The 25,505-nt window shown below is 36.7% G+C and overlaps 1 protein-coding gene across 3 annotated transcripts in view; it reads right to left on the bottom strand.

Moving 5' to 3' along the window:
• Positions 1-25,505, bottom strand: part of PLXDC2 (plexin domain containing 2) — a 416,578-nt gene that overhangs the window by 41,510 nt on the left and 349,563 nt on the right. For 2 of the 3 annotated variants that reach the window (XM_065921072.1, XM_065921071.1), the window contains 3 exons: positions 23,159-23,225; positions 16,134-16,284; positions 14,669-14,707 (listed from right to left, as the gene is read on the bottom strand). In XM_065921072.1, coding sequence (XP_065777144.1) covers positions 14,669-14,707; positions 16,134-16,284; positions 23,159-23,225 — 257 coding nt within the window. The remainder of the gene's footprint in view (positions 1-14,668; positions 14,708-16,133; positions 16,285-23,158; positions 23,226-25,505) is intronic. The other variant, XM_065921073.1, reaches the window with a different exon arrangement.

Below are 25,505 nucleotides of genomic sequence, written 5' to 3'. Positions count from 1 at the left end.
TGTGTGTGTAGATGGGAAAGGGAAGGAAAAGACACCTGTGACTTGACCTTGGACTGTGATTTCTCAGGTGGGCCAGTGTTTCACTCAAGACCTCAGCAGTTCTTGTCAATAAAACTATGACTTGCAGGCCATATGTTGCCAATCTTTAGAATAAAAAATCATAATCATAATCATAACTGCATTTATTCCTTGAAATCCACTCACTCTTTTTATTTAGGCATAAATGCTTACACTCACAATGATTATTAATCTATATTTCTAATAATGGCTACTTATAATATCCTCCTTTACAAATTCTTCTTTACAGTGCTGGTTTGGATGTTAAGACACCATTTCATATCTGATGAAACCTGTACAGAGCGTAGTTTGTTACAAGCCAATAAGTGCTTCATAACATTTTTGGATGATGATAATTTTAACAAAATAAACAATCTTCATGGATTTTCAAAATATTACTAACCAGTAGGAACCATGAATGTGCACATGACTTTAAGACATGTCATAATTAGAACAAATCATTTAGGGAGAAATGTGGCAAATTTCAAAATACTACAGAGCTATCTTGGTGTCCCAAGCCTATGCTATTTCTAAATACTTCACAAAAATTCAAAATGAAGTGGCAAAAATTGTATTCATATTTCTGGAGAACTTACTTTTCTGCTCTCACTATTTAGCCAAGCTTTCTGCATCTCTATTCTAGCTGCTTTCTTTATTATCAGGTATTATGATGGCACATTAAGGACCGTTAAATCTGGAGATAAAGTGAATATGTCATTGATGTGCTTTGATTTCAAATTATTTCACTATTTGGTTTTCAGTTTGATACCCCTTTTCAATTAAATGGAGTAGGGTTTACACACTTATCCTGCTGCTGCTGCTGCTGCTGCTGCTAAGTCGCTTCAGTCGTGTCCGACTCTGTGCGACCCCATAGACAGCAGCCCACCAGGCTCCCCCGTCCCTGGGATTCTCCAGGCAAGAACACTGGAGTGGGCTGCCATTTCCCTCTCCAATACATGAAAGTGAGAAGTGAAAGTGAAGTCGCTCAGTCGTGTCCAACTCTTAGCGATCCACGGACAGAGCCTACCTCCTCTGTCCATGGGATTTTCCAGGCAAGAGTACTGGAGTGGGGTGCCATTGCCTTCTCCATGACACACTTATGGGGAACTGCAAACAACACAGAGAACCCTCTGTGGTAAAAATCATGATCAACTCAAACACAAGTTGAAATTTAAAATGTTTAAGCAAGTGCTAGTAATTTCCATAATTGAAATTTAGTTCATTCACCTCGGGGGCAGACTGCTCAAATAAATTGATTTCATTCCTCAGAAAAGACAATGAACAAGGATGTTATCTCTGACAATATTCATTCCTGAGGTTCAACTGATTGTTCTTGGAAATTGGCAGAAAGAAGTAGGTCGAAGAAGACTCTGAACCTGTATCAGGTACAAACTTCTAAAGTTCGTCAGAGTCTATATGAGTTGGGGGAATATTCAAAGAAGTCAGGAGGAATCTAGCCTGAAAACCAAGTTCTTTTTCTATTCTTGGAAATATCTTATGCTCTTTCATTTATGTCCCAAAGTGAACAAAAGCCAAAGAATTACCCTCACACACACACACAGTATCACACAGAGGACAATTCAAGTCTTTAGCTTGTTTACCTTTACACTGTATATTTAAATATGATGAGTTAATGAGAAGAGAAAATAAGACCCCCCCCCAAAGGGAGCCTCAGAGCCAAAAAATAAAAGAGGAAATATATAAATATATTTGAAAAGCCTACCAAATCAAAGCCTTTTTTTCTGCTCTCTTGGAGACATACTTTAAAACATAAATGAAGCACAGAAAATCAATAGTATCAAAGATAATACACTCCCATCTGATCCACAGAGTGACCTATCAGTTCTTATGAGTTTCTAACTTTTAGAACTTTATAAAACACAGATCAATATTTAGACACAGAGAGGACTTTGAGAACTGTCAAATCAATCAAAGCATTATACTATCTTTGGGTAAGTTTTATAGCTACCATGATAGCAAAGATGACAGATTTTTAAAAGGCATTAAGCACATACTGAAAATATCCAGGACCTCATGTAAATGTGTTTAATTTTCTGCACTCCAAGAAAAGCTCATAAATTATTGATAAAAGATAAGATGAAAAAAAGTAGAAGAAAGACGATAGGAGGAAAGAAGGAAAAAAAATTGACCTTTTGTTTCTTCAAGGTGTAGCATTTAATTTTAGACCTCTATGTCTCCTTGGTCTTTCTATGTCTGTTTTTTTTTTTTTTTTTTTAGTATTTATATGTATGTAGTATTGATAATGAAATTTAGAAGTACAATTCTTGAATACATTAGAGGTTTTAATACACTGCTGAAATGATCATACCCACTTTTAAATTTTGTCAGTAACTAAAGTCCAGCAATAAAGTAAAACTAAAATAGAAACACTCCTTGTCTGAAATTTTATTCACTTTAAAGAGTTAGTTCTAAATCTAACTATTCTCTTGGCTTAAAAAAACCCATAAATTCCACAACATACAACATCTTTTGGGGGACCAAGAGGCTTTGGGCAAAGTCTTGCATGAATTTATTTAAAAAATCCATAAATCTTATACAGGTGATGTCAAATGTTCTTTCTTAACACTTCAGAATGAAGTTGGACTACAAAATGCTTAAAATGTTAGTGTTGCATTTTTGGATTGAAAACACAGGAGTCTCCCTGTGGAATATTATTGAACCCATTTATGAGCTACCAAATGTAACAGCAGAAAATCAAGTAAAAGAAAAAATTTCACTAAATTGACTTTTCCTTTGGAAGTTTCCCTTGCAACTGATGTCATTTTGTAGCTCACATAATTTCCTTCATGACACTTTAAATTTTCTACAGACATGATATGACCTTGACTTCATTTAGAGTTTCTCTGGGTATTTTACGTATCTTCTTATTTCTCATAATTCTCTTTGTTCTTTCATTTTCTTAATCATGGTGTTCCTATTTTTTCTCTTGGATGCTCACCAATCTGTCAATATTATTTGGGTATTAGGGTTCCTTGAAAGTATTATATGAGACATTCTTAATCCACAGTACGAATCACTGTGACCCTACATTCATTCATAATTCACACGATGACATCTCCCTAGGAGGGATTTGAGTAAGTACTGTGAAAAGATACTAAAATGGTGCACAAAACACAGCTAAGTGCATTATGTGTGGTGAGAATAACATTCTGGCAGGGGCAGCTGGCCCAGCTTCTCGTCTGCAGCCTGGGCTACTACAGAGCAGCTGTGAAATTTCATTCAGGGAAACATACAAAATGTTCTGGCTTAAAAGAGCTTACGGTATGACAATCCTTTTTAAACAATAATCCGCTACCTTTTATCTCAGGAAAATAAGGCTAAATAAAATTTCCATGAAATCATATTAAAAGAAATGCTTGATTCCATCAAAATGAGGGAATTTGGAGAGCAGTCACCACCCAGTCTGCTACTAGCCTTGTTATGTGATTAGTGCTTTTGTGCATGTATGTGTGTGAGCATCAAAAAGAGGGGATTTGCCATATTTATAGCTACCGTAACACCAAAAGCAAATCCTTGTAATGATCCATTCTGGCTTTCATTTCTTATTTGTATGTGCTATGTTTTGTAATGATTGACCCGTGTCTTTAATATTTTCAGCAACCGAGATCTTTATAAGATCTAACTTTTAAAGTTTCCCTAACATCAGCTTTCTATATCAAGTTGTCTTGCTTCTTTATTTAAAAGTATATTTAAAAATTGTTTGCTAAAAATGTGTCTCTATTTCTATAAAATAACCCACAGAAATCTTAGTACTTAAGTTTCCCATCTAAATAGTAAACATATATTAAATATATATGAAAAATATATTCACAATTACATTGGAATACCAAAGAAGAGGTTGACAGTATACTTTCAAGATCTGGGGGTACAGAAGAGTGACTCTTCATGCCATTTAATCCTGTCTATTTGAATGAAGTCACTTATATTAAAACAGTTCATTTATATACAAACATATGAATGAATATACAAATGCAATAAATGTTTGCTTTCCTATCAAATCCATCATGTTTTCTGAACATAGAGAAGGAACCTTTTCACCTTGCTCCCGTCAGTGTGGAGAGATAGATGTGTGTCCAAACCACTTAGCTAATGTGAACCCTTGCTATTGCCATTTCTTTTAATCATGGCTGTCTTACCAAGTCAATATGAGGTTTTCTTGAAAGTATTCATGGAAATGGGAAGCTTAAGTGCATGCTGGATAAAGCAAGGATGTCTCAGTGAATAGCTTTTTCAGTGGAAAGATCAAGATCAATCTCCATGTACCTTCACTGTCTACCTGTTTGAAGGAAAACAAACCACCAATCTCCTTGAGAGTTTACCTGCCTCTCCCCAGACTCCAGCAGTAACTGGGACATGGCCATGTTACATAGAATCTGCAGACAGTATCTGAAAAACAAAAGCCCCGCTGCTATGGTTTGGTAGGCTGTCTAAACAAAATTAACCTTATGGAGAGCTTCTTTTGAAAACTGCTAAATATTAAGCCAGTCTCAAGTTCTTTGGCACCTGAGTTTATATTTACAATTAACGAGAACCTATGTACTTCCTATGAAAGCATGGATTAATTTAGTTGCTGGAGATGTCAATTTGGCCCTTGTGGATACCTCAGGATTGAACATTAGCCCTTGATGTTAACAACCACACAACTTTTTGCTATTTGTTGTGGTTGATGTATAGAATCTCCCAGGAGGGTAAATGGGCAGGACTAAATGAATGTGCTATGTATCTCAAAAAGATAGAATCGGAAACTGGAAAAAAATAAACTTGGGTAGAGCTTCGAAGTGCATTTTAATTTGTGTTACCAGAACTAGTAAGACAGGCTATAAAACTATAAACATATAACATAAAAAAATATGATATAAATAAAACTATAAACATATATCAAGGGTGGAAAGAAAATACTGGAACCAGTTTTGAAGGGTAAGTATAGTTCACTGTTCCGCATCAGAACTGTCAAAACATGGCTCAGATAATGCCTTTAATGGGGGCAGATTCAGCTGGCCTGCTTGGGAAGAAGGATGCTAAAAAAATGTGTTTATCATGACTGTCTTCCCCTCAGGTCCTGAAATATCAACTTTCCTGGAATACAGAGCTCCACACATTGAATGTGGGATAGAATATGGTTAGGCCTGGAGGTGAGCACTATTCTCAGCCTCACCTTTCCATCCAATCAGCTTTGTGAACTGGCCCCACACGTGGTACAAAGCAGTACTGTGAATCTTACAGTCTCCTGGGCTCTTAACCCGTTGAGGGATGGGCTCAGAGGACCCACAAGGCTCATTCTGACCATGAACTGGCACCTGGAGCTGTCCGCGCTTGCTGAGATCCTGCGTGGCTTTAGTAGAGGGAGAGTGGCAAGCAAGTGGCTACACACTGTCCATGCTTTCATTCAACATGCATTCAAGCTTCAGCGAGAGAAAGGATTCCATTTCCATGAATAATTTCAAGAAGGCTTCATACTGGCCTGGGAGTACAGCCATGACTGAGAGGCGTGCAGATGCTAAGGCTCCAGGTTAGCTCAGTGGTTTGGACACACCTCTACCGGGTGAAGGGGATTCTTCCCCCACATTCAGCGCCACAGCTGGAGAAGCCCTCCCAGGTTGCAGGATGGCTGTGGGGAGCACAGCGCAAGCTCCGACAGCAGTGTTTAGTGCTGCAGCCAGGCTATATCCCTTACAGATTAGGGACCCCAGACAGATTACTTAAATCCCTGTCCTTCTGATATTTCGTGCGTAAAATAGGATTACAGTATGACTTTCTTCATGGGGTACTCTAAGCATTAAATGAGATCAACATGCAAAACCCTTAGATTAATGCCTGGTGTACAGTAACGGTCCAATAATTGCAAGATAATTTTATCACTATTAGCAACTACATGGGAGGATTCTAAGAACAATTTAAAGTAAACCACGAATCAAGTAATCAGAGGCATTAAAATTTATGCTTATTAATTAGAGAAGCTTCTTTGTTAAGGATAAATCTTCTTGCTCTCTTTTGTTGAGAATTTGAAGAAGCTTGGAAAAATTTACTCAAGAGTTAAGAAAAAACTAGTTCATGAGAAGCACATCAACATTTCTGTTTTCTTACTTTTTTTTCCACTAAGGTAAAATTTGCATCCTTGAAACGCACAGATCTTATATACCAAAGGAATCATCAGCCAAACCAACATACAGACTATTTCCATGCCTTTGGAAAATTTTCAGTTAATCAATCGATTGATTCCATTCCAATCAACCCTGACCTTACCCTGCCATGGAAACCACTGTGCTGCTTTCTCTTACTGTAGATTAGTTTCATCTATACTGAATTTCACATAAATTAAATCATACTATATGTACTCTTTCATACCTTGCTTCTTTTACCTAAACTAATGATTTAAAGTTTTATTTATATTATTGTATGTACCAGCAGTTTGTTCTTTTTTTCTGCTGAGTAGTAATCCACTGTATGAAATATTTAATTTGTGTATTCTCTTGACAAACTTCTGGATTGTTTCAGTTATTGGAAATTATGAATACAGTTGCTATGAATATCCTTGTACAATATTTTCGTGGCTATGGTTTCACTTGAATAAATACATAGAAGTAGAATTTCTGACTCATTTAGGAAAATTATTTGTATGCCTGAATTTGGTCTTCCATTTCGCTATTTGTTTCCTTTGTGTCCATCCATTATGTGGTCCATTTTTTCCTCCTCTCTTGCCTTCTTTAAGTTAAACAGATATTTCTTAGAATTCCATTTCAATTTAACTCTACATTAAAATTTTTTTTCTTTAGTAGTTGCTGAGCATAATGTTAACACATGTTGAAATCACTTATTGAAATTTGATCCAATTAGTTGCTAATTCACTACTGTAACTGAAATAATAACATTTGGTCACAGTACTTACTGTTATGAATTAGTGTTAAATAATTAACGCCTGTCCTTGCTACCCAAGATACATTTTAAATCTTGCATGGTATTATTTGACCATGCAGAATAAAATTCAAGCAAAAATTAGTTTTAATGGAACAGTAAGCCAGTGAAAACCTAGCTGCTAAAAATATTAAACTAAATTTACCATCTAACAGATTAAAATACTGTCTTTAAAGCTTTATGTCTTTTTAAAAATAATATATTTTTTCTCTCAGAGAAAATGTCTTTTTCTTTTTTTGCTTGCTTAAGCCAAATCAGCATATTTCATATTTCATATGGATTCAAGGAATCCACATTCCATGATTCCTTGAATCAATAAGCATTGATTCAAGCACACATGAAAACATTTAGTGTTGATGTCACCAAAGCACAAGGATGGTCACCATGGTCATCAGGCTCCAAATTCACATTAGCACACCCTTCAGACACACATAGGAGGTTCCCTTTTCCCTTTCCTTCAGAAATGTTCTATGGGTTATTTCAACTCCTGGGCCCCATAACTGACCTCTCCCACTCACTCTTGTCATATTGCTGTCTCCTATCACACTGAGAAAACAACAAGCTCAGAGGAATTCCCTAAACTTCTGCCTCTTACCCATCTCCTCTCATCCACGTGGACTAACCCATACCTGTTTGCACATATATTGCTTCATTTTCAGTCATCTCTCAACTCCTTTTCTTCATGTCTTTTTTCTTCTCAACACCTCTAACATATAAATACACTCCTAAAAAAACAACAGAATCCTACTTCCCTTCTCACCAAGCTTCTTTAAATAGCAGTGTGTCCCATTTAACTTCAATTTCTTTATTGCTCATCAACTTCTCAGATTCTCTCTGGGGACTGTGCATCTGTGGACTATAGAACTATCAGGTCAAGGTCAACAAATGTCAACTTACTATTTAATTCAATGGTTACTTTTCTATTTTTTTTTCATTTGTCTTTGGCATTGTTCACTACTTGTTTCTTGAAATTTTCTTCTTGTTTTCTGTGATTCCAAATTCTTCTGATTGTCTTGCTGTCTTTGAGTTTTTTTTCCTCCCACCAAAATCTCAACTGCCGAGTTCCCTCATGGGCTTCCCAGGTGGTGCTAGTGGTAAAGAACCTGCCTGTCAATGCAGGTTAGCCATAACAGACATGAGTTTGATCCCTGAGTCAGGAAGATCCCCTGGAAGAGGGCACAGCAACCCACTCCAGTATTCTTGCTTGGAGAATCCCATGGACAGAGGAGCCCAGCAGACTGCAGTCCATGGGGTCACACAGAGTTGGACATGACTGAAGTGACGTAGCATGCATGTGTGTTTTCCCTCATTAGTCCTTTGCACTTTTCATTTTTACATTATTCTTCTGTGATCTCATTCACTCATAATTTCAACTATCATTATATGCTGATGATGCCTAAATGTATAGTTTGCTTGTATTTCTCAAGTGAATTTCAGATTTGCATAGATTCTCTCTTTTCCTGATGACTCCAATGCTTCTTAGTATTTATGAAGCACTGCCTCAGACCACTTGTTCTTGATGGAACTGTACGTGGGAATCGCCTGAGGGCTTAAAAAGTATTGATGCTTAGATCCTAGATCCCGAGGTTCAGATTTAAGTGTTATGGAGAACAGTCTGAGCACTGGGGTTCTTAGGAGCTAGAATAATAAAATGAGAATAACCAGATGATTCTTATGTACATAAAAAGTTGAAAAACACTACTCTAAACAAAATTTTAGAAGAGAATTTCTTAATCCTATGGGACATTCAAAATAATATTCTGAAGTGTAAGAAATGTTCATTATTATGGCACTTGTACACTTTCTTATAGAGTTATTGCTCATGAAAAGTAGTCAAACAGAGCAAAAGATAAAACCAAATGCCAAGATATTTTTACAGTTTTAGAAACAGTAAGTGATAGATACTCAATAGTCTGTCAAAATGTAATAACAGTTTCCCTTTGCTTACAAGACTCTGATCGCTGTTAAAGAAAAACATGAAAAAAATAGCAAGGGAAGGTAGGAGAAAAAAGTGAAGGATAGGTGACTTTGATGATTTATGTATTAAAGCCAAAAAATAATTTGACTGAATGATAAATGAAACACTAGACACTTGATCTGTCACTACACACTAGGTAATAAAAATATAACCTTAGAAGTAGTCTAGTGAAAAAGTCAGAATAATGTTCTAACATTTTATCTTTGGTTAAAAAGCCTTATATGTTCACAAGTAGGAGATTAAACACAACAGATTCAGAATTTAGGCGGACCACTCCATAATTCATTCAAAGTAATATTTCTGTATTAACTCTTTAAAATTAATCATCTTGCAGATCTGTACTCCAGAATTAACTTGATCACATTCTGCAAACTGCTTAATGTAGTTACTTCAGCATCCTTTTGATGAAGACCCCACCTTCCAACTCAAGAACACAGCCTTTCAGAGTCCAGGTTTGGCAGACTTCCTACCAATGAGAAGAAATGACGAACACAGTGCCACCTACATGACACACCAGTGATGTCTTGGGTGCTCATACTTTAAATATCATTAGTAATTAAGAACTTACATTCAAATATGTTTTTTAAAAAGAAACATGACTATATCAGAAGGTAGAATCTTTAGAGGAACCAAGAGAGAATGCAGCTTTTGGTCTTATTATCACAGTACCCAATATCAGTCAACAAATTTAAATAATAAAATCAACCACAGGGTTTTAGAGCTTGATATAATTTTAACATCTGCAGTGTAGCAGAATGGCACAACTCCATTTGCTAAATTGAGCTGAATCTGGTTGAAGACTTCACTTCTCAGTTAAAAGACTTTGCTATTGATTCAACTCGCAGACCTATTTCAACCCTAAATATAATTTTTTCCAGTTTCCATCTTGAAGGCATTTACATTTCTATTTAGGTGGTGAGTGGTGAGTGTCATTTGGAAGCAACTAATTTAACACCAAAGGAGGCAGTCAATAGTTACACCAGCTAAAAACATACAGCTAGGTAATTCCTTAAAAATGTGACTCTTCTAACAAGCTTTTGCCAGAATTTGAAAACCCAAGGGAGGTGTAGCTTTAAATGCTTATAACCATTATCTACAGAAATACATATTATTTGAAGAATATATTCTAGGAATCCCTTAATGGAGGAGTAAACTTGAATTTCTTGAGAAAGCTAGAAGACTGGAAGAATTTAGTTTTTGAACATAAATGAAGAATACCCCTGCAGTCTGCAGAACACATGCCACTATTTCAGAAAGGACTCAGTTACACAGGGGGATCAACGCCTTGTGATTTTCAAAAAAAGGCTAAAATGAAAAGTAAGGCATAATTACATGGCAAAAGGAAGTTTCACTTCTAAATACTTATAAGTATAATCAGTTGTTATAGAAGAGGAGAAAGAACACTGGAGGTGTGAATGGTACTCCTTGGGTTGGCGCCTCCCACGCGAAGTTTCTAAGAGGATGCCCTGCATGGGAGCAGCCATCCTGTGCGGCTGCCAAGGTCCTGGAATCCACACTAAGACCAAACAGACTCACACGGCAGCTCTGCCACGTACTAGCCAGGTAACCTCACCTTTCTGTACCTCCGTTTCCTCAGCTAAAACATGGAAATATGGGCAGGACCAGTCAAAGGGATGTTGTGTGAATTAAAAGAGTTAATACACGGACAGCATTTAGAACGGTGGTTGGAACGTAGGAAACAAGTGCCTTTCCTATTTTTCTTTGATTCTCCCCCTCCTCCTCCTTCCTCTCCTCCTCCTCTTACCTCCTTCTTCTTACTTGCCTTTCACATGAATAAGGAACAGAAATGCTACTTAATTAGACATATATATTACTTGCAACTTAATACCATAAACATGCAAGTAGGAACATTTCAGTTAGAGACAAAATACTATTTGTATATTGGTTCCTCTGAGTTTTTGTATTCAGCCATTTATAATGGCTAATCAGTGCTAACTTACTAATGGGACCTGCGTTCATTAGGAATCATTCTCTTTGTCTAGATATTTTTTCAGTCTCTTAGATCAGGTCCAGGAAGAGCCTCTGCATATTTCCAGTTACTTGCTTGATTGGAGAGGTTTTATTAGTCTTTGGCATTAAGTGAAAATTCTCAGTTCTCTAAGATTCACTCAATGCCGAAGACTAATAAAACCTCTCCAATCAAAGAACTAACTGGAAATATGCAGAGGCTCTTTCTACACCTGATCTAATTGTAGCAGGGAACAGTGCACAAGTGACAATTTATCAGGAGTGATTTTTGCAGACTGGAACTCAGGCTGGGTCCTGTGGATGAGAAGCCCTGTTGTGTGCCTCTGGTGTCCAGCTGCTCAGAAGTATTTTATGTTTTCATATCAAAGATGAAGGGAAATCTCCTGGAAAGTGAATTTATAATCAGGTCAGCTGTGGATACCACTGAGAAAATCAACTACTTTAACCCACAGAAATATTCCAGGAAGACTCAGAGCCAAGGTAATCCAATATCTAAAGAAGATGATATACGTATGTAAAGGGCAGAATATAGCTACACATTGAGTACTTTGATAAATGTCACTCTCTTTTCTAGAAAAGTACAGACCTCTAAATTAAAGTGGTTTTAAGAACATCCAATTAAATCACAAAAGAAAATGTGCTGAATTTCTCTGCAATACACAGCAATTTATACAAATGTCTTAGCTTGCATTTAAAAAAATTCTCAATAAATGTGAGAAAGCATTTAAATTAGGCATCCTTTTCCATTATTACCTCAATCTCAAATAAAGAAGAAAAAAATGTTAAGCTGGAAGAAGAGAATGATTCTGAATTCTGTTTTCAACATGTTTAATTAACTAATGAAGTTTGATTTAAATTGGCAATCCTTCCTACATCTCCATATTCCATAAAATAAAAAGCTGTGGTAGTATGCTAACTTGATAAAGTTGCTATAAAAAGGAATGTGCGATCTCAAGTACTCTTTGAAAGGAACGTTTATCTTAGCACTGGTCAAGTTGGTCTGCTCTAACTGCACTTTTAGGAAAAGTGCTTCATAAGCAAACCTAGCCATGAAGAGAGTATAGACATGCTAAGTCTTACTGTGATATTTTGGAACTCTGACGGGTACCTGATGCATGTTTGTGCTCCGTAGCTCAGTCATGCCTGACTTCTTGCAACCCCATGGACTGTAGCCTGCCAGGCTTCTCTGTCCTTGGAATTTTCCAGGCAAGAATATTGGAGTGGGTTGCCATTTCTTACTCCAGGGGATCTTTCTGTTTCAGGGATCGAACCCTCATCTCTGGTGTCTCTCTGCATTGGCAAGTGTATTCCTTACCATTGCACTACCTGATGCATATCAGTGATCTAATATCATCTGAAAATCCAATAGTCAATTTTTCTAGTATGACGAAAAAAGAAAAGAAGCCCTCCATTTCAATCTTGGAATTTACTTAACTTGATTTCTCAGTGTCATAAGATAGTTTTAATGCACTGCATTTAAAAAAAAAAAATCAAAGTTTTACAATTCCTTGCTGCATTAAACAAAACTAAGGATTTTCCTTGGGATAACTGGTAACATTCTAGATAACTATTTCCCAAAGTGTATTCCACAAAACATTAAGTCAGTGAAAGCTATTTGTAAAAAAATTTTAAGATCAAATAGTGGAGAAATGCCAGATGCTAAATCTTTATCACCATCTTGAAGTTTCTTTAGAATCTATGCTTTCTGAAAGCCAGGAATTTGTCTAAACCATTTTCACTACCATAGCTGCAAGCATATACAATCCCTTGCAATTAGCAGGCACTTGGCAGGAATAAGTAAATGAATGAATGAACGATAAAAGCTTTAAACAGTTTTCCAGAAAATAAATTTCTTACATTTTCTTTCAACCAGAATATCTCATAGCTATCTGATAATGGGAATCTTTTGTTTTTTCCGTTGTTGTTGGTTAGTCGCTAAGTTATGTCTGACTCTTGTGACCCCATGGACTGTAGCCCACCAGGCTCCTCTGTCCATGAGATTTCCTAGGCAAGAATACTGAAGTGGGTTGCCATTTCCTTCTCCAGTTTTTTCCTGTTAGCATTATAGAATATTTTAGTCATATTAAAGAAAATAGACAGAATAGAGAACAATATAACAACACATTTAACTACTACCTGTATTAATAATTAAATATAGCAAATACAACAGAAGCTTCTGGGGACCCCTCCTCCATTCCATTTATTTCTTTTTAACACCCTCCATCCAAAGGAGGTAACCCCAACATTAGGACTTAGATTCTCTAACAACCTGCTCTGAGAAATTTTGAATGGGGTAATTGCTAAAGTCCCTTCAACACTAAGATTTTATTTTTAGCTAGTGTATACGTGGCAAATGGCCACTTGTGAAGCTATCCATGTACTGCATTAATACAACAATAAATAAGAAATAAATGAAATAAAACATTGTGATACAGAGGCAAGACAATGGAAAACTGACGTGATAATGATATATATGAAGAGGTTAAGCAGCTTTTCTTTAAAGTGGACTGATCTAAATATACAGATACAGATATACAGTAACCTAAGAAAAAACAGAAATATTTGTTTCTTGACTTAGACTGAGTAATTTAGAAACTATTCTCTACAAATTGAGAGAGAAACATACCTAACACCATATATGTTGGATTCTGACTTACTCAGGTTATCACCTGGGGCTGCAAAAGTGAGACTGTGCCGAGATCAGTAATACAGTGAGCCCATATTTACATAAAAGATGCTGCGGTGAGGGTGGGATGTTTCGAAAGAACAGGATGTATATTACCTGTGGTGAAACAGACCACCAGCCCAGGTGGGAGGCATGAGTCAAGTGCTTGGGCCTGGTGGGCTGGGAAGACCCAGAGGAATCGGGTGGAGAGGGAGGTGGGATGGGGAACCAGGATGGGGAATACGTGTAACTCTATGGCTGATTTATATCAATGTATGACAAAACCCACTGGGGAAAAAAAAAAAAAAAGATGCTGCTAAGAGGAAATCCCCTTCCTGAACTGAATAAACAGTTACTAAAACAGCTACATCTCTTTCATGAAATCCAGCATTCTATGATAGAGTTGCACATATGACCTAATATAATTTAAAAGGAAAAGAACTATTTTAAAAATTTTGGTCAATATCTTTTACAGACTTGTTTTGGTAAAGCCTTTCTTCCTCAAATTTTCAAGTACTATCACATACATTCCTAAATTGTCTTCGAAAAACTCTAGTTATCTACTTATTAACTATTCTTTCTCAGGTTTCCTTTTATCCTTTTCTTTGCATAAAAGATAAAAATGCCTAGTAAAAGTATATTTCCATATTGCTCTATTTTTTAATTTTAATTATAAATGATGTTGAATAGTCAATGTAGAGCAACAGGGTAGAACCCAATACCTGTAGATAGCCACATATGCAGCCAATAAACCAAGGACTACAGCAACAAGAAATAGCAAGGGATGTGGATAAATTTTCACTTTACAATTGGTCAGTGGCGTTCTGAAATTTTATAGGCAAACACTGAGATTAGAATTTCATTCCGCTATTGAAACAATTTGACTTTTCAAGTCAACCATTGAATTCTTCCTGTGTTAAATACCATCAGGGAGTAAAATATGACCTCATTCTACATTTAGAAGCCCCAATCCTTTCTCATGTGTAAGTGAATGAAATAGATTAGTATCTAAAAAATACTTATAAAAGAAAAGTGTCAGTTCCTACCTCCATTATCTTTTAGGTGTAGAGCAATCTTGGTATCATCTGGAAGAGAAAGTCAAAGTTACAACAGAAAAAATTTTAAGGTGCATAAATCAATTGTCTACTAATTCATTAACTGTTTAACAGGAATGGATTTTGATACTTTACTGAGTAAATTTCTAGGTCAATGAGAGTTAGTCTTACCTTATAGGATGCAGTACTAAACTTCCTGAGATTGTAAGATCAAGACTGTAAAACTTTAGTAAAGTTTTATATGACACTTAAGAGCTATGAGAAAAGTACACTGTTATAACTTTGATTTAAAATACATTTTAATTTTCTAAAATGATTTACTGTAATTAGACTCTAGAGTTCTTATTTATTTTAAAAACCAAGATCAAGGAAATTCCAAGTTAATTGGAATAGTAAATATTTGTCAGTATTTACAAACTTAACTTCAAAAGTTAAATGCTTATTCATTGCTAACAAATATGACCAAATAATATACAAAAAGATCTTGTCCTATGAGAATGAAATGTAGAATGTGCTTTTAATTTCAGTTGTATATTTCATTCTAAAGGGGAGGATTTGAATTACAGAAATATTTTTCTCAGGCTACATAATAACCCCAAATAAGATGGATTAAAATATAATATTGGTTTTAAAAGCAATAAAATGTACTCAGCAGCTATCCTTCACCTCATTTTATCACTTTATTCCAGTTAACTTTAAATATCCAATTAAATTTCAATTAAGAGCAAAAGATTCAAGTTTAATATCTTATTCAAATTAAAGCAAGGCTTATGAAAATAAATAAGACCATGTTTTCCCCACAAGGCTTACTCTGGGCTAACTGGTCTCACATTTCTCCCTAGTGGCACCATTCAGAATAATTAACAAATTTGGGCTAATATACCATCTTTCCCCAATGAGCTGTGTGCATGCATTCATGCTCTCTGGTATTTTTGCCTTTCCTGGCAAAGGAAATGCTTCTCTAGTACAATTTCTGTGTGATACACAATGCTTCTCTATAAGGTAATAGGCCAGCATATTTTATTGACTGTATCCAGGCAAATATAAGAATTGTGCATTAGTAGAATTACCTATTATTCAGAATACAAAATCAATGGACATTTTCTATGCATATTGCCTTCCTATCCTGTGATTAAAATGTTAAACACAGTTATTACAAAGTTCAGCAAGAAAGGAAGGAAGGAAAGGACATGAGAGGAAGCTCTTTCTCTTTTCTAGGGGCTCTAGTAGCCAAGATCACCATTAAAGACTAAATCTTAATAAAAGGCATACATACATTAAAGAAAAAAAAAAACAGCACATAGTTTTACTCCATCATAATTTTGTGTTTTCCCTTGTAGACATTCCTAAGAAATCTAGTTTGCTCAAGAAAAAATTCCCCCTGGAGAACCTCTCCTGCACATGTCAACAGTGAATTCCCTCCTTCAGTAACAGAGAAAAAGTGTCCCCAGGGCACCTTCTGTGGGCAGGCTGGTGGGCAGCTGGGAGGTGGCTGCTCTTCTGGTGGTCGTCAAGACCCTGAACTGTGTGGTTGCTGCGCGTATGGTGGTGCTGGTTCGAGCAGAACTTTCCACTGGATCTGTGGGGTCACACATCTTCTCTTTTGACTAATAAGAGAAACAGGGGAAGACAATGGAGGAGTGATCAGAGCTGCATTTTAAAATTCTATCAAGAAGAAAAACAATAGAAGAAACACAAGAAATAAAAGAAGTTGGCTGTAAAGCACAAAGGCTTCTCAAATCAAGACGAGTAATACTTTTTGTACAGGACTCTAGTTATAGATTTTACTGACTTTATATGTATATATATAAAATTGGATGTTAGAAAGCATTTCCATGTTTAGATATTTGGATTCCATCATTTCTGCAGTTAACTTTTCATATTACTGTTCTTCTTAACCTAAACTTTATAGCAATATATTTTTAAAAGACATGATGGGAAACACTCAAACTAGAAGAAAAATGTACATGAAGAGAAGGTTTAAGACATGGTTAAGTGTGTGAAGAAAGAATGTATTCCATTCACATAAAATTGTTAATGCTAAATTTGAAAAATGTAACTGCTCTATAATACTTCATTGTTTCAAAAATAATTTACCACAGGTTGAATGGATATTTGAGATTAAAATTTTGCTTTCCTTTATGAAATATTCAAAGTCACCCATGCAAAGGACTGAACAGCACTCAGGTAATCACTTAGAATATTTTCTACCTAGCAGAGTTATACTAGGACAAGGTGCATGTCGTAATTTTCATTTATAGCCCACAAGAATAAACAACATGACATTTACCAATAACAATTTCCAACATGCAAACTTTTATGGTTTAGGAGTTGCTATTTCTCCCTACTTCTTTGTGTTTCAAAGGACTTCATCCCTCTGTTGGGCCTTGACTATTAATAGAAGATAACTACGTACATATGGATGGTACTTATCCCACAACTGAAAAGTATTATTAAATAAATACCGTTTTAAAGTTCTCTTGTCATTAGTAACATGCAGTGTGCTGTATTGCTGGTTCAGGAAGAACAACCAATATGGTTTCCTTGTCACTAACTAGATATGATCCAGCTTACTCTCTGCAACATCCTAGAAGCCCATTCAATCCCACAGACTTTAGTTTCTGCATCTTCTCAGCCTCAGTAAGCTCATGATCTCCTCCTTGACTCCACATGAGTTATCATCCCCACACCCTGGACCTTCTCTGCAGTTGGGGATGCTTTAGTTCTGAAATCACACATGCAGTTATCCTTTTTTCCATCTATTCATGTAGCTGTTCACTCACATTCTTCTTATCCTGCACTTCTGTAGAACACCCAAGCACAGTGATGCGCTCCCTTTAGTCCTGTTTTTTCCATCAGTTCAACCTCGCTTTTCAATATCTTTAAGCATCTTGCCCTGTTTTTTGTTTTGTTTTCCACATCACCTTCTTAGAAAATCTGCAATACCGAATACAGTAAAAACTCTGCCTTTCCTAGCCTGCGCCAAAGCTGAGAGAGAGAGAAAGAGTGAGCGAGTGAGCTGGAGAACCACCACACAGCCTCCCACTGGGAGCTCCACAACCTCACCTCCAGCATCCCCAGCAAGGGCTTATATGCTGCCTGGCAATACTACCCAGCTTGACTGACCTCCTCTTTCATTATCCTCAGCATCAATTTCAAACTCTCTCCACTCTACTTAGAACTGCCATTCCATAATGTGTCTCCCAATTTTGCCCTTGGCCTCACTTTTTATATCTTTGATAAGTGAGTCATCAGCAAGAATTTTTAAAATTTATTTACAGATCAGCATTCCTACTTTAATCTGTACTGACCTGTCCTTCTTCCTCCCGTTGGGATGGACAGGTCCACTGGTGACAGCTGTTCCCTCAGTGTCTGCCCTGGCCCAGCCCAGGCTACCTTCTCAGGTATTGTGAACCTGCTCATCTGACCCCCTCCTTTCTCTTCAGTATTTAATCTTAATTTCCTCCTGCCTTGTTATCATCAGCACTTAACCATACTCAAGCACATCCCAGCTTATTTTAAAAACTCCATCTTCCCTCTTCTCCACATGCATCCTGGGATCATCCTGTTTTTCCTTCCATTTACAGTCAGAATTCAAGAGAGATGGACCATCCTTGGGCTTCACAGATACCCACAAGTTTGTTTTGGTCCAGCACAATTTAACTGAAATTTCTTATACCAATGTTTCTAAATACCTCCTTATTTACCACACCTTCCATATATACTCAATAGTTCACTAGCATTTGGCACCGTCTGCCTATTTTCTAACCTTAGAGTCTGCGACACATCCTCATCAATTTGCTGACACCTGTCTCACAACTGCTTCTCCCTTTCTTTCTTTGCTTTAAGGGTTGGTAATTCTCACAGATCTTTCCTGAACTATCTTTTCTCTATAGGCATGGTCACTAACAATCTCCTCCATATCTATGATTCAATTAACAACTTTATGTTAATTATGCATAAATGTCTATCTCCAGTCCACATTTTTCTCTTGGATTTTAGGCCCAAATATTCATCTGTTGACTTATATGCAGGTGGATGTCACAGACATCTCAAGCTCAGTAAGTCTAAGATGGAATTTGTCACACATTATTCTTCCCCTGTGGTTCTATTTGCACGCATGCGCATGCACGCACACACACACATACACACACACACACACACTCTGTATAACAGTATTCTTAATTACTCTAATGGTTAAGCTGAAGTCCTAACCTTGTTTTGCTCATGGCAGTAAAGGCAGACTACAGATCCTGACTGGTCCTCCTGCCATAATACAAGTGGATTCTGGATAAAACAAGAATTTTGAAGCATTACGAGGATTTTCAAGAAGTAGAGAAAAATCTCTGAAGGGGCCTTTCTTTTGTCTCCACCACCAAAACAAAATAAAGCAAAACATGTGTGCTATAAAGACAGTGGGAGCAATATACATTAGGTAAAGTAAAAGCGCAGGGTTTGCTCTGAAGGTAAAAATGTCAGAAACTAATTATGCTCTAAGGAGATCAGTTTGGTACCAGCAGTAGATGGGGGAGATTAATCCAAACCTCTCCTCCCCATAGTAATGCAGGAACAGATGGCACCCCCTGAAGCACTCAGGTTTCCAGCATCAAAACCTCTTTAGTGGAAAACATCATCTACCTACATCCTAGGAATTCCCATGGAATAAGATCAAACAAATGCACCACTAATTAAAGGACACAAAAAGAAACACAAAGAGAAAAAGAGTAGTCTGACAAAGACCCAGCAAAAACAAAAACAACATAATTAGACTAGCAAAAACTTTTCGATCCCAAATTGGGATCATCCAGTGTGAAACATATAAAAATTATACATGAAATATAGAAATAAATAAAGAGGAAAATTTAAAAATAAACTAGTAAACAGGCTATAAAAATGACATGGCAGATTGAACAAAGATTGACACTAAAAAATGAAAAACACCATTGTTGAAATTACTACCTCAATGGATAGGTTAAAGAGCAGATTGAACAAGAGGAAGAGATAATTAATAAACTGGCTAATAGATCTGAAAAAATCCCCTGGGATACAGTACAGAGAAATAAGAAAATAGATGATATTAAAGAGAAGTTATGCAAGGAAGTGATGAGCAGGTCCAGTCTACCTCCAAAGAGCTCAGAAGGTGAAGATGAAGAGAATGGAGAGAGTCTGATTGAATTTATCACATGCCCGGAATTTTTATCATAATCTTTTCTGCTGTAAATATCTTTGTCACATGCACTTTTGCTGAAAATACTCTTGCCACATAACTAATTGGCTGTAAGGCAATTTTGCTGTAAAAGATAAAATATCTGGCTGGTGGTTTGGTTGGACATACACAGTACAGAAATCATGACAGATGATGATTTGCCCAAGAGTTAGTTTCTTCTTCTGAAACACAAGACACGGCAGGAAAGAGGCCAAGGGCTTTGAAGGCACAGAGGTGAATCTGCGTTTCCCACAAAACTTTGTAATGTCTATCGATGGCCACGTGACAAAATGCCAAGAACGAACAGCAGTGCAGAGGCTTTTATGACACAATAGAGAGCTCAGTTACAAACAAGCATCCTAGCATTTGAAATTGATACCTCTCTTCAAGAAGGAAGAAATTTTACTGAAAATAACATTGGGATGTTGAACAAGCAGACAAATTAGTAGCAAAAAAATGTGTAATACTATGAACAAAAGACTTGGAAGGCAAGTGCTTAGGTTCAACCCATAGAAAAAAGTCACTTACTTGCATGGTATTGTCGTGAGTCTCCACACACATTAAATGTATTCAGATACTTTGTATTTCTCAATAAAATCTTTTTAATTTTGTTATTCACTTTCATGTTTCATTATATCCTTTCTAATGTCCCTCTTTTATTTTTCCTTATTGTATCTTTTATGGCAAAATTATGACCTCATGGCCATTTACTTGGCAAGAATGTTTGTGGCAAAGATGTTTATGGAAAAGAAGCTTATGGTGAAAAAATCTAGAACCCATTTATCCAACTTAATAACCAATCCGTTAGAAAATACACATCCTTCTCGAGCACATGTAGATCTTTGTTACAAATGACTCATTCACTATTCCATTAAAAGCTCCAACTAATTTTAAAGGATCAGTGTCATATAGAATGTGCTCTCTGGCAATTCAGTTAGGTAAGAAGTCACTAATGAAAAGATGAAATTTAAGATTTTCATAATTTAGAAATGCAGTATAATTTCACAGTTCAATGTAACTTCAGTGAAAATGAGGGCCTTCCCTGGTAGCTCAGTGGTAAAGAATCTACCTGCTAAGCAGGAGATGTGGATTCAGTCCCTGGGTTGGGAAGATCCCCTGGAGGAGGAGATGGCAACCCACTCCACTACTCTTGCCTGGGAAATCCCATGGACAAAGGAGCCTAGAGAGTAATAGTCCATGGGGTCACAAAGATTTGGACACAACTGAGCAACAGACTTTCAGTAAAAATATTGACAAGATTGACTACAGATATTGCAAGTTGATTTTAAAATTTATATGAAGAACAAAAGTTCAAAAGTTGTCAAAACACCTGAGAAGATGCAAAAGCAAAGTTTGTTCTATAGCTAATGATATTTCTCATAAAACTATAGTAATTAAGACAGGGTAATATACAATATATTAATTCTTCCAAAAAGTTGTTTGGATCATATCATCCCCTTAATTAAAGCCCTCCAGATAGCTTTCTCCTGCCTTTAACATGAGGCTCAAACTCCTTCAATGTTACATACTGGGCCCTGTCCACCTCACCAGTGTTACCTCTCACCACCCTTCTAATCTTCAGTTACCCCTCAGAAGTCACTAAATATCACCTCCTCAAACAAACGCTCCCTTATCCTACTGGACAAGACCATGCCCTTAGATTTTTCCTCTTTTCCAGTGTCATTCTCTAAGTGTGGTTCTTTGTTCAGTGTGTGTTTCCCCTGCTACACACATTTCTCACACTTACATTAGCAGGATTTAGAACAGTAAATAGTAAGTTCTCAAATTAGGACCTGCACTTATTGAATAAATTCATCTCAAAAGATCAGAAGGAAAATTTAACCCTAGTTTTAGGCACAGAAAATAAGACTGGATTTTGTGACCCTGTTTACTTACCTGTAACAGAAGTCTAGAATTGCTCACAATAGAGCTAGTAATTTGACAATTTAGTTATGGAATAAAAAGGAAACACTGGCTATTACAGAATGTGCTAGAGTCTGAGCTTCCTAGGAAGAGGGAATAATTAAAAAAATATTAGTGCTTAGCACAAACCATGGGACATGGTGAATTCCGCACACATATATTTAGGAGGGCTTAGAATGTGGTGGATTCTTCTCAATAGCTTATGTTTCATGCTGCGCACACACTGAAGCAAGAAAATTGTGATGTCTCAATTATACTTTTGATATTCAATTTCAACATTTTTAACTGAGGTAACTGTGATTACCTGAAAGAAACATCAACCTGAAAACACAACTATGACTCTCATTAATATATTTTACTTTTCAAGTATCATTGTTAAATAAGTGAAATGAAATATTGTTGATAAATCAGTATACATTATTGTAATTCACCACCCCCCCAACCAAGTGTCAAAAAGTTGATTAAAGCTACTGTGGCAGTAAGTTCAAGAATATCCTGAAAAATGCATTTCTCAAGATATTTATGAGACATCATAAATAAAAATTTAATTAAAAAAGGCTTTAGTAACCAGGATTCCCTAATAGTTTTAAAAACAGCTCTTTGACATGATATGCTTCACTGAGTGAAAAAACTTGTAGAACTGTTAATGGTTTTTGTAAGAAATATATACCCTAAAACTTAACAAAGGGAAAAAGAACAAATACTACTTTTCTCTGTGAACTTTATGGGATATTTTTATGTGACTCTGAACTCACAGTGCAAATGCAATTCACTAAAAAACTTTTAAACACGTTAGAATCACTTCTGCAATTTTATTTACTTGCTTGGATCACTCCTTTGCATCACTGTATCCATGATGCTTGCCTGAGACTTACTGTTTCCACGTTAGACCACATCTACCTTCTTCTATTATGCTGATTTGCTGCAATCAATCTCTTCCTCCATACCACTGGTTTCATTATTTGAGTGAAAAAGATGAAAAAAAATATCTCAAAAAAGCAGCAAATATTTAAGAGAGCTGCCCTTTGATAAAAGAGATTTAAATCCTGGTTCTACAATTCCTGAGTCACATATCTAGCTCCAGATTCTTTCTCTTCACCCCTACCTCAATATCACCCTTCATCCTTTCCTCTTCTCTTCTTGGTACCACAGAGGCAATAACAGCTCTGATCTCATAGGATAGGTATGAGAGTAAATTGAGATAATATATGTAGAGTTAAACCCAACATCTGGTACATATAAGGGCTCAATAACTGCTGGCTCTTTTTATTAAATTAGACCCCATTTTCATTAAGTTGCAGCAATGATATATGACAGCTTGGTCTTAGCAATCTTGTCATAATAAAGCACACCTGTACCTCTTCAGGGCATCCACTGTCCACCCAGTCCTGCCGATGGCGATCAAATCCACTGGAACATCTTCAGAGACAGCCATGTTGTAGATCAGAAAAGAAAGTATGGGGTACAGAGTGGAGGTAGAAATTAAAAAAGAAACACTGGTAAGTAGTTAATTTTCAAATGTGCACAACATAAACTTTCTTCTACAGAACTGTTAGCTGGAGCAGCGGATGAGCATTTAGAGTTCTGTGTAACCACCTACACACACCTTAGGGAATGATGCCATTGTTTGCACGAGATGACAAGTCACTCTACTGAGGCTCACACACAATACGGAGATCCTCACACAAAGGCGAGACAGTAGCCATTCTTTGGAGCTGGTTTTCCTTTTCCTCATGCGTATAAATTTTTCATTACAAAAAACATATACAAAAATTTTTGCAGGCATTTTTCAGGATTTCAGATCTTGTTATTTATATTACTTACATTTTAAAACTTAAGATCCACAGTCACAAAAACTCTTTCCCTATTGTACAGTAAAAGGTTAGTAAGTCAGGTTTGGGATGTTCAAACCTACACATTCCAAAAAAGAACTGGCCCTTGTCCAGGTCCTGGGAGATCACGTCTAAGACCTTGGAATATCCTGCCTGATAAAAGCGTCTTTGTATATCTTGGGTCTTGGGCTATGTGAGATAGTTCACACCAACAACATGATTTATAGTGCATGTCTGTTTTTATTTGCTTGGAGCCCTGGGCCACGCTGCATCAGTTTGACCCTTGAGGGGCTGGAGAACAGAGATAAAGTTAGTCATGGAAAATTTCATATCTATGTTATGGCCCTCAGTAAAAACCCTGGACACCAAGATTTGGATGAGTTTCCTCGGTTGGCAATACTTGGTGTGTGTTTTCACAAACAGTTGCTGGAAGAATTAAGTGTCGACTCCAGTGAGGGAGAAAGACTGGAAGCTGTGCCTTGTCACTCTTGGATTCGCCCATGTTCCTCCCCTTTGCTGATTTTAATGTGTCCTTTTTAAAAAACAGCAACTTGGAACACAACTTTTTCTCCTTTCTGTCAGTTCTTTTAGGGAATCAGTGAAGCTGAATGTGTTCCTGTGGACTTCTGCCTACATAATTCCTATGATTAAGTCACGTCTAAAAGGTCGGATTTACAAGGGACCCTACTTAGTAGTGCTCTGTGGTGACCGAAATGGGAAGGAAATCCAAAGAAGAGAGGATACATGTGTATGTATAGCTGATTCACTTTGCCGTACAGCAGAAACTAACAGAACATTGTAAAGAAACTGTACTCCAATAAAAGTTAAGTAAAATGATAAAAATAAAAGGTCAAATTAAGCAAGCACTGGGCTGATGAGATTTTTCTCACTCCCACTTTCTTTCTTCTTCTTTTTTTAAAGTTTTTGACTGGGCTGTGTGGATGTGGGAATCTTAGTTCTCCAACCAGGGACTGAACTCACAACCTTTGCATTGGAAGCATGGAATCTTAACCACTGGACCACAGGGAAGTCCTCCACTCTCTTTCTTGATTGAAATAATTTCTGCCCTCCCTACTGAAAATGCAACTACAGTTTATTCACTTTTCGAGACTCAGAAATTACTACCCAGAGCCCATTCTGATAAAGTTTCATCATTAGTGTGATCACATATTACTTTACTAATTAACTTTTCTCATTTATATAAAATTTCAGCCTCATGTCTTATTTGGGATTCCCTTGTGGCTCAGCTGGTAAAGAATCTGCTTGTAATGAGGGAGACCTGGGTTCAGTCCCAGGGTTGGGAAGATCCCCTGGAGAAGGGAAAGGCTACTCACTCCAGTATTCTGGCCTGGAGAATTCCATGGACTATACAGTTCATGGGGCCACAAAGAGTCGGACACACTTATTTACCAAACTTTATTGTGAATACTTTAAAGTTAGGACAAGCAGTATATTTGAGCATTCCTAGTATATTTGACACGTGAATTTTTTTTTCATGTATTTACCTATGAAAAGTAAAGTGTCTGCTGTCACCTTGTTTGCTTTACTGATATGCTGAGCACGTCATAAGAAATGCAGGGCTAAAAATAATCTTGAGAAAGAAGAATGGAACTGGAGGAATCAACCTGCCTGACTTCAGACTATACTACAAAGCCACAGTCATCAAGACAGTATGGTACTGGCACAAAGACAGAAATATAGATCAATGGAACAGAATAGAAAGCCCAGAGATAAATCCACGAACCTATGGACACCTTATCTTTGACAAAGGAGGCAAGGATATACAATGGAAAAAAGACAATCTCTGTAACAAATGGTGCTGGGAAAACTGGTCAACCACCTGTAAAAGAATGAAACTAGAACACTT

This window comes from Muntiacus reevesi, chromosome 2 (assembly GCF_963930625.1).
Source record: "Muntiacus reevesi chromosome 2, mMunRee1.1, whole genome shotgun sequence".
In the NCBI taxonomy this organism is placed as follows: Eukaryota; Metazoa; Chordata; class Mammalia; order Artiodactyla; family Cervidae; genus Muntiacus; species Muntiacus reevesi.
Note: the sequence above shows the minus strand (reverse complement) of the source record. Positions and strands in the feature narration are given on the sequence as shown.